This window comes from Aquila chrysaetos, chromosome 2 (genome assembly GCF_900496995.4).
Source record: "Aquila chrysaetos chrysaetos chromosome 2, bAquChr1.4, whole genome shotgun sequence".
Classification (NCBI taxonomy): domain Eukaryota; kingdom Metazoa; phylum Chordata; class Aves; order Accipitriformes; family Accipitridae; genus Aquila; species Aquila chrysaetos.
Genome location: NC_044005.1, coordinates 38,187,498 through 38,202,919, shown reverse-complemented (window position 1 = coordinate 38,202,919; position 15,422 = coordinate 38,187,498). Strand labels below are relative to the sequence as shown.

At 46.7% G+C, this 15,422-nt stretch overlaps 2 protein-coding genes across 8 annotated transcripts in view; one reads left to right on the top strand and one right to left on the bottom strand.

Moving 5' to 3' along the window:
* The first annotated feature begins 680 nt into the window (after positions 1-680).
* Positions 681-8,363, top strand: LOC115333561 (retinol dehydrogenase 12-like). Of its 2 annotated transcripts, XM_029996655.2 has the most exons (7): positions 681-827; positions 1,635-1,753; positions 2,565-2,720; positions 3,009-3,113; positions 3,524-3,733; positions 4,589-4,778; positions 6,774-8,363. In XM_029996655.2, the coding sequence occupies exons 1-7, from the start codon at positions 745-747 to the stop codon at positions 6,874-6,876; spliced, it is 966 nt and encodes a 321-aa protein (XP_029852515.1). In that variant the 5' UTR covers positions 681-744; the 3' UTR covers positions 6,877-8,363. The 2 variants fall into 2 exon arrangements, with proteins under 2 accessions (XP_029852515.1, XP_029852526.1); XM_029996666.2 differs by lacking the exons at positions 681-827; positions 1,635-1,753 and adding an exon at positions 1,790-2,087.
* An 813-nt stretch (positions 8,364-9,176) lies between these two features.
* ZFYVE26 (zinc finger FYVE-type containing 26) overlaps positions 9,177-15,422 on the bottom strand; it is a 51,106-nt gene continuing 44,860 nt past the window's right edge. For all 6 annotated transcript variants that reach the window (XM_041120591.1, XM_041120592.1, XM_041120605.1 and 3 more), the window contains 4 exons: positions 15,025-15,084; positions 13,526-13,708; positions 12,695-12,739; positions 9,177-11,586 (listed from right to left, as the gene is read on the bottom strand). In XM_041120591.1, the coding sequence (XP_040976525.1) occupies positions 11,377-11,586; positions 12,695-12,739; positions 13,526-13,708; positions 15,025-15,084 (498 nt within the window). In that variant the 3' untranslated portion in view covers positions 9,177-11,376. The remainder of the gene's footprint in view (positions 11,587-12,694; positions 12,740-13,525; positions 13,709-15,024; positions 15,085-15,422) is intronic.

The window sequence follows — 15,422 nt, the reverse complement described above, 5'->3', positions numbered from 1 at the left end:
ACCGCCGCTCCCTCGCGAGGCACTTCCGCCACCGGCGGCGGCGGCCCCGCGGCGCGCACTGCCTGCTGGGAGCTGTAGTCTCCCCGGGGGGGGGGGGAAGGCGGCACGGCGCTCGGCCGCCGCCACCGGCGGCGGGAGGCAGCGCCAGCCGGTGCCCCGGGGCTTGCGCTTCTTACGCTCCCCTGTAACGGCGAGAGCGAGCACGGCTGAACCCACCGCCGCGTCTCTCCCAGCCCTCAACGCGTGCTTACGTATACGCGTGCATCATTTCACAGGTTTTGCCGGGGCTAGGATCAGGAACTTTGGCGCCAGGTTGTGGAAGTGTCTCTCGCGTGTCTCTCCAGACAGCCGCTGGGCTTTCTCTTCAGACACCGCTCGGCTCATTAACTGGAAAGCGCAACTGAAGCGCCAGTTTCCAGATCGTTCGCAGAGACCCAGCTCGGCGCCGCCCGCGGCAAAAAAAAAAAAAAAAAAAAAGGCAGCAAAAAAAAAAAAAAAAAAAAAGAGCGGCAGGCAGCGGGGCCCGCTGGGCGTCTGGGCGAGAAGGAAGGGGAGCAGAAGACGGCAGAGCCGGCATAGGAAGAAACCGGCGCCCAGAGGGGCCGCTGCGCAGGCGCGTGCAGAGGGGGGGAGGGGCGGGAGGGGGGGGGAGGGGGGGGGAGGGGCGGGGGGGGGGCCGGGGCGGGCGAGGCGGCGGCCGCCCATCGCCGGGCGCCGGCAGTGCGCGTGGAGCGGGCGGCGGCGATGATGTCGAGCTGCTGGGGAGCCGCGCTGGGGGCCGCCGTCTCCGTCCCCGTCCTCCTTCTTGTGGCAGCGCCCTACATCAGGTGCGTCTTACCGAGCGCGGCCCCGGCCTCTCGCGCGTGTACGGGCGGCGGCTGACGGCGGCCGGGTCCGCCTGTTCGTCCGTCTGGCGGGAGGAGGAATAAAGCGGATCCCTTTTCCCTCGCCCGCGCTGGGTTGCTGGCGCGTTATTCGCGCTCCCCCGGCTCCAGCGCCTCGGTAACACTAACGCGCTCGCGGCAGGAGCTGGGGCGCTCCTGGGGCTCGGCTCAGCCCTGGCGGCGGCGCGTGGCTCGGTGGCCCCCCGCAGCCTCTGGCCGCCCGGAACTTACGCCGGGGTCTGTCCCGGGCGCCGGAGCCGGCGGGGCTCGGAGAGAGGCGGCCGCCGTAACGGGGTGCTCGGGAGGCGGGGCCCGCGTTCTCCTCACGGCGCCGCGGCGGCGCCCATTGGCCGAGTCTCCGGAGTTGTCGGCGGCAGCCAACGGGAGCCGTGGCCCCACTTGACGCAAGGGCGGGGCGGTGGGGCGGGGCGGGGTCCGGCGGAGGCGGGGCGGGGCCTCCCCGTGCCGGGCCGGAGGGTCCGGGTTCGGGCCGGGCCCCGCCGGTGTTTGCAAAGCCGGGGGGGGGGGGGGGGGCTGGAGGACGAGTTCCCGGCGGCCCGGTCACGACACGATCGCGATCAGCCGCTGCGGGTAACGACGCCCGTGAGTCCCCGGGGCACTGGGCGCAGCGGTTGGCCCGACCTTTGGGGCAAAACCAGGGGCTCTGGGCGCTGAGCCCCGGCCCGAGGCCCCCGAGGAGGGAAGGTGCCCTCGGACCTCGTCCCTGACTGCTGCCGGCCTCTCTCGCAGGAGGTATGTCGCCGGAGGCCAGTGTAAGTCAACAGCTAAGCTGGAGGGGAAGGTGGTGATAATCACGGGAGCCAACACCGGCATCGGGAAGGAGACTGCCAGAGACCTCGCGCGAAGAGGCAAGTCACCGGGCTCGGCCAGCGGGCATCCCTGTGCGGCTGGCGTGGGTGTGCCTGGGCGTCAGTAGTCCCTTTTCTGCATCTAAGGGACGGGTAGTGTATGCTTACGTTTAAGTGAGTTGGATTCCGAAGTTATTTCAGACGAGCCCAAGTGTGGCTCCTGCAGAGGCCGTAACCACTGAGGCGCAAGTCCCCAGTTCCTCAACAGGTTTCATTGCCTGAACTCCAGAAATGTGCCTTGTGACATGAAAATGCGCTGCAACTGTTTTCAGAGGACTGGGGAAGTTCCTGGTATCGCTGGGTTCTGCTCATATGAAGCTGGGAAATGCCATAGGTACGCTGCTGCGTGCTTTAGTTATTCATGTTTCAAGCTAATTTCGTTTAAATGCTTTTTGGGAAAGTGGTAAGGAGATTAAACTACCTGTTCACAATCCGTTTAGAAATTACTCTGGCTCGAATCCAAGTATCTTCACATGCTCCTGGCTTGACGTTCCCATTACAGGGACAGATAGAACCCTATTGTACCAGTGTTGTGGTACACACTCCTGACCTCGGAGAACCTGGACAGAGGCACTTCAGACGTGCATTTTCCTGGTCTGAAAACAGCTTTCAGCTGGATCGGAGCTAACAACATAGTAGGAAAGGCTTTGTCTCTCCCAGCTGCTCCCCTGACTGATGCCAATTCCCTAAAGAAACAATACGTTGTTTGTAAGCACTGTGAATAGTCAGCCTGCTTGTCATGGCCTTGATCATCCAGTGTGCTCCAGTGATCTCAGCTTCTGCTCCTGCTTTTTTCCTCCCACCCTTGCAGGTGCCAGGGTGATTGTCGCTTGCCGAGACATAGCGAAGGCAGAAGCTGCAGCCAGTGAAATCCGAGCTGAGACAGGGAACCAGCAAGTCATTGTGAAAAAACTGGACCTGGCCGATACAAAGTCCATCCGGGAGTTTGCTGAGAAATTTCTAGCAGGTACAGTCTCTAGATCCTTCTTTTCAGTGAGAGTATTTTACCTTACCAAGGACTGCTGTCTGCTCTTCTAGCAAATGCCAAATCCCTGACCTGCATACATCTGTACCATGTTCGGTACTGTGGTTCACAGCCATGAGCTAGCTTGTGGTAAGAGACTTACCCTTATTTTATTGAGGCAATGTAGCTGCAACTCAGACAGGCGTGGGTTTTTTTGGCTGACTTGTGCCACCTTCTTGTCTGTCTTCAGTCTCGGTGTCCCTGTTTAAGGATGTCTGTTGTTTCTTGCAGAGGAGAAGGAACTCCATATTCTCATTAATAACGCTGGGGTAATGTTATGCCCTTACTCCAAGACTGCTGATGGCTTTGAGATGCACCTGGGAGTCAATCATCTTGGTAAGGCCAGTGAAGTCATGTTTGCATTCAATATCTGGGGCAAAATGCCAGAGGAAAATCCTGCTTTCAGATTTTCTCTTCCTCATCCTTTCTTCTTGGGGAAGGATGGAAGGCCAGAGTTAAGCATTCTGGAGATGCAACGCAATGCATTTTCTTATCATGGACCCAGTTTAAGTATCTGTACGTGTTACCTGGGACATCTGAAATGTATGACAGCTCCAGCTTTTTGAAGCTGAGGAGCAGAACTTAATGGCTCCCAAAAAGTTTAGCTGTTGATTCAGGGGGGTACTCTGTTCCCTGGATAGAAGTGGGCAGCAGTAAGATACAACTTGTAAGTAATATGTTGTAAGTACTTTGAAATTCCAGCAGGGGAACCTTTGGAGAAGGATGACATTGCCTCTCACCCCTAGGTCATTTTCTCTTGACCTTCCTATTGCTGGAGCGTCTGAAGCAGTCTGCCCCAGCCCGCATAGTGAACGTGTCCTCACTGGCTCATCACGGAGGCCGAATCCGCTTCCATGATCTCCATGGTGAGAAGAGCTACAATCGTGGCCTCGCCTACTGTCACAGCAAATTGGCTAACGTGCTCTTCACCCGGGAGCTGGCGAGGCGGCTGCAAGGCAAGTGCCACAGGAGAGCGGAGTGTTTTTCTGCTTGGCTTTTGAGCACCATGGAAGAGGAGAGTGGATTAAGAAAGGTCTGGAGATTGGCTATGCAGAAATGAAATGTTTTGAGGCAAGGGTCATTGACAGCTCTTTGCAGGAAGAAAATATCTCCTGTGTGTGGAACCAGGAGACTTAAAACACTAATTGTCTTTACAACAACAGGGCAGAGGAGTTTAGTAGCTTGGCACAGTTGAATGTATTTCATTTTTCTTTGGTGCTTGTCAAAAACTAGCTGCATCCATGCAGACAATTGTGGTATGTGGGTGGAAGCTGAAGAAACAGAAGGAGCTGAACTACAATTGCAGTCTCCAATAGAAAAGCTAATGCATACTCAGCCGCTTTAAATGTTGATGGCCTGCAGAACAGAAGCATAGGACTAGACAATACCTCCTAAGTCACAACATCTGTCACAGCCATGTCAATTCAGTCCTTTTCATAAACTTAAGTAGTATTTATTTTACTAAACCAGAAGCACTGTCTTCTCCAAGAAATTAGTATTACAGTAACTCAAAAGAAGCTGGTGTTCTCAAAAGCCTGATGGAAACTGCTGCTGTTGTAGCACCCAGGCCCTCTAGCACATCATTTTGCAGAAAGCGTGTAGTGACTGCAGCCTTTGGAAGGGAGCAGGGGATGCTCCAGCAAGCAGTTAACTACAGAGGACTTCACTTACTCTCCCTGTATCCATGCTTGGACTCCTCTTTTAAGTTGTAGAGTATCAGCAGGTAGAATTAAGGAGTATATTACCCTTTTTTTTTCAAAATGCAGTTTGGTGCATGCAGATTTGTCCTGGACTACTTTCTTTTGCCATAGGCACTAAAGTCACAGCAAACGCTCTCCATCCTGGTTCTGTCCATTCTGAGCTGGTCCGGCACTCATTTGTAATGATGTGGCTGTGGAAGATATTCTCATTCTTCTTGAAGACACCTTGGGAAGGAGCTCAGACCAGTGTCTACTGTGCAGTAGCAGAGGAGCTAGACTCTGTGTCAGGACAGTATTTCAGGTGGGTACAAACTGATGGAGCAATACACGGTGGAAGGCAACCTTGTTGGCTGGGGAAAATGATGATTACTGTCATTCTTTATTAAGAAGGGACTGGGTAAGAGGCTGGCTGATAAGACTGAGGGTGACAAATACTAGAGCATTACCCCTTCCAGGTCTGTTGCAGTGGATATTGTGTTAGAAGAAATTCCTGACCTGTGCAACACTTCACACAACAGCAAGTCCTTTAGGGCTAGGAATATCACTGTACTCAAAGCACAGGAATGGCTGTCACCTGCTCAGAGCTCTAATCCTGATCTGCCTGAGACTTGGGCAAATCACTTTTCAGTAGAGCTGTTTAATTAATGAGGTCACTTGAGTCAATCCTGGGAAGACCACTTTGGTTCTCTTTGTAGTTTTACCCCACTGGAGCAGAAGGGGCCTGTGCTCCCAGGGAGCTGGGAGGGCTGATGGTGCTGCAGAGCTAGGAGGTGAGATTTTCAGGACTGGCATGTGACAAAATAACTTGATTCTCCAGTGTGACAGACCCACCAGCTGGGAGGGACTTGGGCTGGGATGCTTATCACTCTGTTCTGCAAACTGTCTTGTGTAGCTCCCACTACAAACCCCGTTGTTTCTTGACTTCTTTGACTTACTGCAGGACCCTACATAGTCATGCCTTTTCCCCTCACCAAAACTACAGCCCAGAGCAGTTCCAACTCATCATCGTCCTAGATTTGAAGACTGCCATTTGAACAGATCCACGCAGATATATGTCAGCTTCCCACTGGGTGTAGAGCAGTGTAACAATACTGGTTTTTGGGAAATGAATGTGAAAATTCGTAATTTTTTTTTTTAACCCACATGGATACTGTTGGAGCCTTTGCATCTTTGCAGAGCTTTCCTCTCGTGATATGTGACCAGATTAGTCTCTGTAATGACTCCGTCTGATCTTCATTTGGGAGTTTGTACCATCTTAATCAGACTTGAATGTATAAATAGATGTCTTAATCTTCCCTGGATGACTGTCTGTCCCGGGATATAAATGGAGCATTTATGTGCTGGTGTACAGAAAACTCTGGTGGATTTTAAACTCATAAAAGAAAGGAGTTTTGGACTTTGTGGGAAATTAATAGCTTCAACAATAACTCAGAAATCACATTGGAGTAGCCTAAAATCCTCTTCACTTACCAGGCAATAGAACATAAAGCACAAGTACAGACATTAAGAAAAGACATTGCCTGCCATAGCAAGACAGGTAGAGTCCACCACAGTAATTTCAGCAACATCAGAGACTGTGCACTTGGAGCTCTAAAAACACTAGGCTGGACAGAAATCTTGCGAGATGCAATTTCCTCTGTTCTCTTAAATTCCCATGTTACTGCAGCATCTAGCATTAGAGATGAGAACACATGATCTCTATTCCAAGCCAGAGTGCTGTCTGATTGCAGGAGCTGAGAAGAAAGGAGCCACAGTTCAGAGGATAATGGAAAAGGGTATAAAGATACATGGATATTACAGTATTATTATTCTGGGGCAGCTTTGCCTTTCATGCAATGGCAATATAGTGGGATGAACAGGATAGGATAAATAGTTTAGAATGAAGGGCTGTTTGAGTGGCTTTTTTGTAGTGTTTACTAGAAGAAGTGCTCCTAAAGAAGCTTGGTTAGCATTTATAGCCCTTTTTAGTGGTATGAATGAGAATGTACACTGAAGAGTATATAGTAGAGCATATATAGGTTTCTGTAAGAATTGAGACAACAGATAGAGCTAGACTCACTTGCCAGTTCTTGGTGCCATGGGGGAAGATTCTTCCCTAGTGAGCTGGAAAGAAAGCTTTCTCAAGGTGGCTTAGCACCAACCCTTGCTCATTTGCTGGATAGCCTCCCACCCTTCTTCAATTGGTCTTGAAGTTAAGCTGATAGAAAGCAACTCCCTTGTCTTAACAGAGACATTTCGGTGTGCTAATGCAGATGGAGATCTTTGACTTAAAAAATAAAAAGTGTTCCTCTTACAGTGATTGCCAGCCAGCATACGTATCTCCACGGGGTCGGGATGATGAGACAGCAAAGAAGCTCTGGAGTGTGAGCTGTGAGCTCCTTGGCATCCAGTGGGACTGAGCAGCGCAGGCCTCAAGTGTGTACCTGGCTAAGCCCAGCAATGCTTCTCCTGGGAAGAGCACTGCTGAGAGACCTCAAGACTAGAACGCTGATACTTCAGCTGCCCTAATGATGGTTCTATGGACACAACGTAACGTGAATTTCTGGAATATTACACTTAAGGATTGAGATTTGTAAGCAACCAGTCCCCTTGCCTAGCTGGAGAATTAGAGCACCAACACAGGGAGCAACCTTTGCTTGTTATCTCACACAACAGCCAGAGGCTATTGTTCTCTGGCTTTAGAATAGAAATGGAGGTTGCAGTCTTAGGTTTAGATTATGAAGTAACGAAGAATTACCTTTATTTAAAGCTTTTTTTCCTAACAGTAATAGTAAAAAGGTAGGACTCTAAAGTTATGATCTGTGAGGTTAGTTTCAGTTCCTACTATTTGACTTGGCAGAGTGAAAGTACTTTAGGATATTAGATTTTCTGGCAATTACATGCAATACAAATGCTCACAAGCACACAGAAACAGGTGCTGGCCTTTTTGTGCCAAGCATTAGGTAAAGTTTTTAAGTGGAATCAATTATTTTTCTCTATATTCTCTGTAAGAAGCTGGACCCTAGACACTGAAGTATCTTTGCCCCAAATGCCCATTGATTGCAGTAAGTTAACTGAGGGCTGACATATCTTTTAAGAACCCAGCTCAGTGCAGGTGACTGGGAGGTTAAAAGCTGCAGGAGTGCCACAATTGTGCATAGGCAAGTTATCTTATTAAAAAAACCCACACACCTCTCCTGTGAAGCATTGAGTAAAGATGGTGTAACAGTTGTCACAATAAACCCCCCAGCTGCACTTTAAATGACTTTAGAACCTAGAAAAGAGAGCAGAATGAGTAAAGAACTTCTCAACTATGTTAAAAAAAAAATTAAACAACTTTAGCTAAGACTGTAGCTTTAAGTGACAGCAGACTACCTAGAGCTAAATAGCTGAAGCAGAGGTCAGGGCTATCTTAATATTATGGTCAAGTTAGCTACAGGACAGGAACGCAAGACTTGCACAGAAACCCTTACGTTTGTGTGCCCAGCATTTACTGGCCTTGGCCGGCCAAGGCTGCCAGCCTGGCCTTGCAGTACCATACAGCTTGCACTTCCAAAAGGCAGCTGGCTCAATCCACGTAATAATGGGATTGCTCCCTTGGAACTCTAGTGCTACTTTGGTGCAAATTGTTAGTGTGTGATCCATAACTGGAGAGAATTTCTGAAAGAGTTAAACAGTTAGAAAACTGCTCAAAAGAGTGCCACAGCTCATAGGATTATCTTCTGCTTCTGAAAAAAAAAAAATCTGGAAGTTTTTTGACTTTCATATGAGCATGCCACTGTGACCAGCTGCCAGTTTTGGGAAACAAATGCTAATTTTATGATTAATTCTTTCTGCCTGGATGCTATCTATGCAGATCAGTCCTGTGCTACCTCTGAGCAATACTAAATAAAGCCATTTTCCTTTACAACAGGAGACTGTATCTTCCTTCACAAACGTTGAATCAGGTTTACTTGGTGTTGCTGTTATCTGCACCTGCCTTACTAATGTAGAGAACTTGGTTTGGGTAACATTTTGGAGTCCCTTTGTGTGTTTCTCCCTGTCACTCTACCTTTTCTCCTCCCTCTTTATGCTTCATCCTGAATATGAAGCTAAATCCACAACTACAGTGTAGCAGTAGAATGCTACCTAGCACTGCAGGCTTGGCTTGCTTTCTCTGTGTGTGATTCTCTGATCTTGAAAGTGGCTTCCAGGAGCAACAGAAACCATTTTAAAAAAAATCAGAAAGTGTCTCTAGGCTGAAATATTTTGCCCTTGCAGGTCAATCCTCTTCTCAAAGAAGTATGGTTGTAGATTTAACATAAGACATGTAACCACACATTGCGATAGACACACACCCACTCTTTTTGACCTTGGGCAAATAATGTATACCTTCTTCTAGGCTGATCTGGAAAATGAGGGAACTAAAGCTCATTTAGCTGTCTCAAAGGGAGGCTTGTAAGGGAGAGTTAGATTAACTTGCAAAGCTACCTAAAGAGGATTACCGGTTTGTGAGAGTACATGTACGAGGCTGAGCTAGCTACCTAGCTACTGGGAGGACGTATAAAGATGTGATACTCCAATTGATCTAAATGTTGAGGACACTGTAGCAGAGAGAGATTTTGCATGACTGAACAATTCTCCCTCTTCTAATTACTCTGCTAAGCATAGCCAAAAGCAACATACAGATCTAGAAAGAGATCCCAAGCTATGCTGAGATAAAAAGCAAACAGAAGATACGTTAACAGTCATAATACTTTATTCTCTTTTTTTATTGTAAACAAACCTTGGTCATTAATAGAGAAGTTTTTTAACTGGCAGTACTCAATCCCTTTTTGATGCGCAAAAATTCAAAGCCCCTTTATAATTGCACTATTTGTGACTCAAGGCAGTTAGTCAGGATCAAAATTCCAGTTCTGCTGGTAAGAGAAAGATCCCTACAATTCCAGGTTAAGAACATCAAATTACAACAAACACTATATAAAGTGCATCAGGTACAGTGCAAAGAGGTCAGGAAGAAAGGCAGGTACAGAACTGACTGGTCTGCATGGCAAATTCCACTCTCTGTGCTCTATACAGCTGAAGGAGCTTGAGCAGAAAAGTAGGTATTACAGCACTGCAGATTTACATACCCACAAACAGTAAAACCTCCTCCCTATAATTAGAGATTTGGAAATGATCGAAGACATGGATAGTGTCAGGTTTTAGGATTAGCCTGACAGCTGTAATCTGATGGAAAGCTAGGTCAGTCTGGCCATGAAAGCAAAAGCTTTCATTAGTACCGCTCACTAATGAAATAATGCAAATCTGCGGTCAGGAGATTCTGAAAGCTACATGTGGTCATTTCTGACCGCTTTGCTCTGAGACATGCCCTGCTCTGGTGGGTGGAGCACCTCCAAGAGAGGGGTTTGTGTCAGTGGGGCACTGGTCATCAAACACTACAGGAGATGGACCAAGTCCTTTCCAATACCATGGAAGTCTGTTGTGTCACTACAGTGAGCTTGAGGATAGTGCAAAACTCATATTTGACAGTCTCTATTTTAGGTACTAAAACTATTTACAGTTACATTACACTTCAGAAAACCTGTTGTTTCTTTTGAAGTAAACAACTAAACTTCTTAACAGAAAAAGTGAACTAATTTTCCTATTTCTTGTGCTGAAATACACGTAAACAGCAAACACAAACCCTTGCAGAGTGCCATTTTTTTGTTCCGTTTCTTTTTGAAAGTCCTACTACTGTCTACCATTCTTCTGCCCAATTCTCACGTCCCCATCACGGTTGTAGAGAAGCAGCTGCTTTTTTCAGCACCCCTGAACACAGCCATTACACAAAGATCCCTGCTTTTTCATAAAACTGAGTTAACCTAACACTTCCAGAGCAAAGCCTGTCAATATAGTCTACACAGTATGTCCAGTTCATAAAAATTTTGTCCGGTGTTCTATTGTACCTGACAGGGACAGATTATTCTGCTAAGAACCAAATAAATACCTCTGTGACAGGGATGCAGAGACCTGTTGAATTTTACCACAGCTTGCTCTATCCATATTTTCTGCCATACCCGATGAAAAACTGTGGAAGTTTACTGGCAACTGTTCAGTGAGAAAGCTGCATCACAATAATTTATTGGATATTACCACAGCAAAGAAAGAGGTATGTGATTTTTCAACTATTTTCAAGGATTATTTTCCCTTTGTACTCCCCTTACAGGATATGCCCTTTATAACTTCATCCACTTAGTTAAGGGCTCAAGTGCCATATGTATGGCAGACATCTGACAGCATGACTGGTAAGTAGAAACCTACCATGAAGAATCAGTTCCTACCTTTTCAAACAAACTAAAGAAATTGGGCACATTGTACTAGGGGGCGGGGGAAGCAATGGTTTGTAGAGGCTTAAAAAAAATCTCTGAATTTTAGTCTTTGTAAAAGATCTCTCCAATCTTGAAAAAGTTTACAGGAAACCCATAATCACAAAGAGTTTTATACTCTAGGCTACACTGAGTTGATGAATTTTTTCTGTCCTCTCTATATAGGGTTTCCAGATTAAAAATAAAAAAACATACAATAAAGTTCAGTGCCTTTCGGGGGGGGGCGGGAATCAACAACTGCCTCCCCCAACCCAACAACAACAAAAAAACACAAGCCAAAACCAGAAGTGCTCTCTTCCATACACCTAAATTCTTGTTCAGTTTGAAACTGCCCCCTCCCCCCCATCAAAAAGATAGCCAAAAAACACCCTGAGGTAGTAACTGTTTGTCAAAATATGGGACTGGCACTTGTAATTTAGTTCCTTTCCTTTCACCAGAAGCACATTAGCAGCATCCATTTCCCACCAACATCAATCAAGAGGCTTCCATTTTACCAAAAGATTGCTGAACCACACACCTGTAAGCTGTCTTGAAGCCTTCCCCTTCTGTATGACGGTGAATGTCAATCACTTATTACTTCCTAGTGCCCTGGGGAAGCCGATTTCTTGTTTTGGGCTGGTGCACTGAGAGCCACTGGGCACAGATGGCCTTCACAACGTCATCTCCGCTGTTCTCAGCCAGCTGTCGCACATGCTGGACTAGCTGCACTGCTCTGGTCTTCTCCTGTCTCACTGAGACTAGATAGGCAGAACGCAACTTGTTGCACATCACGTAGGCCTGGATCTGAAGCAGAAGTCAGAACTTGGTTAGAAAGTTGTGGTAGACTAACAGGACAAGCTTAAGCAAGGATTCACTGGAAATACCTAGTTCAGAAGTGTGTTGTACAAGGTAGTAGCAGCATATTATGAAGCCGAGTATGACATGGAGCAGATCCCAATGTAAAAGATGGATAGACAGCTGTATTTTATTAAGTTTGTCTCTTGTGGAAACTCCTTTACTGTATCACCATGAAATTAGCAGCAGGAATCCTATCTAGTGCATTAATTTACCATATCCTCATAGCAAAAAGTCTATACCAGTAATTTTCTTCCATTGCTGGTTCTAGAACAGCTCACATTTTTCAGTGACAGATCTTACATAAAGGCAGACTGAAAAGCCCGTTTTTCAATCTGCATACAACAGTGAGTTTGTCAGTTGGAGAAGGACAGAGGACAGTCACAAATCTTAAGATTTTATTCCCAGCTATGCCACTGAGAATCTACAACAATCCACAAATGCTGACCCAAAGCCTCTTCATCTATAAATGTGCATCTACAGTTCACATATTTATCTGTGACTCTCCAGCGGCTTGGCTGGCTGGTATGAAAACTACTGAAGAAACAAAGTAGTTTAGGCCTCCAAGAAAAAAAAGTACATCAGAATTGGAGAAGTTTTATCATTTAACTCTCAATCACAATAGAAATAGTATAATCCTGCAACAATATGCTGAAATGGTCATCTTGGAGGTATGGTGATCCTCGTTACCTGTCTGCCATTACTAGAAACTTACATGCACCTCAGCGAAAAGCTGGATAACAAAACCAACAAACCCACCAATGCGCCTCTCTGAAATACTTTTCCTCGCACTGTAACAAATGCCTAGCCCTCACTCTGAGGACTGTCAAGGAACTAATAAGGATAACATCAATTGGTACCTTCACATCACAGCTCTACAGTCACAACCACCATAGCCTTGAGGAATTCACTGTGATTTCTACAATTTAGGAAGTGACCTTCAAAACTTTGGCTTGAGTGAGGATGAGAGAGAAGATGGTGGAAGATATAGCCTGCAGACCAAGACTGGGCTGTTTAGCTCTTGCTAAAGGAGTTCCTCTACGGTACTTTTACTTACCTTGTTTTCATCACTGTCCATATCCTGAATCAGATTATCAAGGTCCTGCATCCAAAGAAGGGAAAAGATGTTCACATTTAGAGTGACTATAGTTTGCAAACCTTTACCCCATCAGGGACCAAACCCCTGCATAGAGGAAGGGCTGCTGAGATCCCAGCTAAACGGTTACATTGTCCCAACTGCGAGTGCTGCAGATGTAGAAAATAGGCAGTCCAGTGCCATGTCTGTGGGGTGTCCCTAGAGACTGCTATGAGTCCCGGAGACCCCATGGACATGGCTAGCATTGCATGAAATGAATTTGTTGGTTCTCTGCACACCAGCAGGAGTCAGCCCCCACGGCCCACCCAGTGGACTGCGTCCCCTAGCCTGATTAGTAGAACTTCACAGACAGTATCTCCTTCCTTCACTGGGATGGAAAAGACACTGTGGTAGGCAAAGCGAATCTTAAAATTGTTTTCTATGGAGGCAGGAGGTTTCTCCCTCCACACATCCTCTGTGGTAGGTGGGGAAGCCTCACTGAAGGGAACACCTCCCACCCCAATGAGGAGCATTTGGCAGGATCCTGTGAAGCAAAGGTTCTCCCCATCATGGGTACTCATTTGGGAAGTGCAGGGTAGGAGCGTGCTACAGCTACTTATCGTTTCCTCTCAGAGTAACTTGCATAAGGCAAACCACATACTCTCACCTTTAAACAATGCATGTAGTACAGAGCCAGAAGATACAAAGGACCCACTGAAAGAGCAGGACAGGCACCACAGGATGGTTTCCCTGTAGTCTGTATTGTATATACCCATTTTACTTCAAAAGCGACACAATGCTGGATAGAATTACCTCAGCAGGAATGTTCTTGAACTCATTTAGACAATTTAGGATAATGTTGTCCCCATCATTTTTTGCTGCAACTCCAGACTCATTGACACACTTGAGGAGCTGCCGGATCTCGCTGTACTTCTGCTGCTTCACCAGCTGCTTGGCCACTTTGCTGTACACTTCTGTAGCCTCCAGCTGGAAGTCCTAGAGGTAGTTGGAACATCAGAGCAACACATTAAATGTTCTCAGCATGTTTTCTCACAAGGAGTCTATACAACTGAGACAATTTCTCCTAAGGACAATAAGTCAAAGCTGGTTTGGAGGCCTCTAATCTTCCAGTCACCACTGCTCAGGTTTGGCTTAAGTTTTCTATAATCAGACTGGTAAAACTCAATTTTGCTCAAGAACAAGAGCACTGTTACCACCTCCTTTTCAGGGGTGGCAAAAAAATCAGTTTTAATTTCTTCTGGCAAATGATCCTTCCTAGGTCCCTACCCACCTCTCCCTCACTTAGCAAGCTTCCACTATATTCCTCCAGCCACTTCACCAGCAGCCACCTTTTGTGTACCCTAAGAAACAGGAGGCAAATGACCATCATACACCTCCCATATGAAGGAAGAGATGATAAAAGCTGTAGACTGATGCTGCCACGCATAAGGCAAGAAAAGAAGAAAAAGGAAGGAAACAGAAGTGATGCTAGGCAGCTGGACTCTACTTCATTTTTACTGGGGGCTAGTGACTGCTGTTGCTGCTAAGAAGTGCTACTTTTCTAAGGCTCTCCATCTCACTACGAACAGGCGTTTTGCCTTGTACATCCTGACCTGAAAGAAGGAGCAGGGCCTGCCATATCCACAAATACTCTTTCAGTGTGCCACCTCTGTCCAGAAGTGGCCCTGCTATACCCTCTGTCCCAGGCAGGAGGCAAATGCAAACTGCACTACTTGAAGCAGTATCTCTTAGCAGCTCCTAATATATGGAGGAGAAACACACAGAGAAGTTTGGAGGCTCATGAGCTATGCTGACTGATGAGCACCTCAACTTCTACCCAGACATGAGGAAGGACAGGTACCCAGAGAGAACTTCCAGTTAATCAGCTTTGCTCTCTCAGCCAGGAGAATAGTACAGAGATAGCCCTGGCCTTATTTATTCACTGTGCCTTTGCATGGCTATCATGAACTGCAGAGAGCTACCAAATCAGAGCTCTCTACTCACATCTGTGATTGTGGTTTGCCAGAGTTAAGTCACTGAACAAGGTGCACAGCAATGGAAAAGCTGTACTTAATTCCTCTGTAGGACCCAATTAGTTTGGAAGTGTCTTACTGAAGCAGCATCTTAATTTTCTTACCTAGCTTCCTCCAAATACATGGACATTTAAGACTTGAACTGGTGACTTTTCTCACAAGGGGTTTTTCTTTTGGGGGATTAAATGACATTTTGCAAAAAAAGTCTTTTGCTTAAACAATCGCTGCTTGCAGGCACTTTCGTAATAATAATGCTTGTTACATCAAGTTTTTCCATACCTGAAGGACTCTAAATGCAATCCCAAAGCCCTCCTCAATGTTTTTGCCTTCCAACATGACCTGAAAGAGAGGCATAGATAAGTTTGTGGACGCACATTCCTTTTTCATTACATAGAGTTAAATAATAATGCATTTCCAGATTTTGCCCAGAGCCCAAAAGACAATGCATTACTTCAACAGAAAACGGCACCACCCCAACAAGTAGAGCAAATATAGGGTCTATTGTCACACACTGATTCCCTGTGGGACACTGGGCAAGTTACAGGTGGAGCTGAGCTGAAGTTAAGAGTTAGAATAATAGCAGTATTTGCCTTGCTTCAAAACACAACAGGATGTATAGTCATAAGGCATGTTACTGTTTGTATTTGGGATGCTCTGCCTCTGAAAGTTTGAACGTT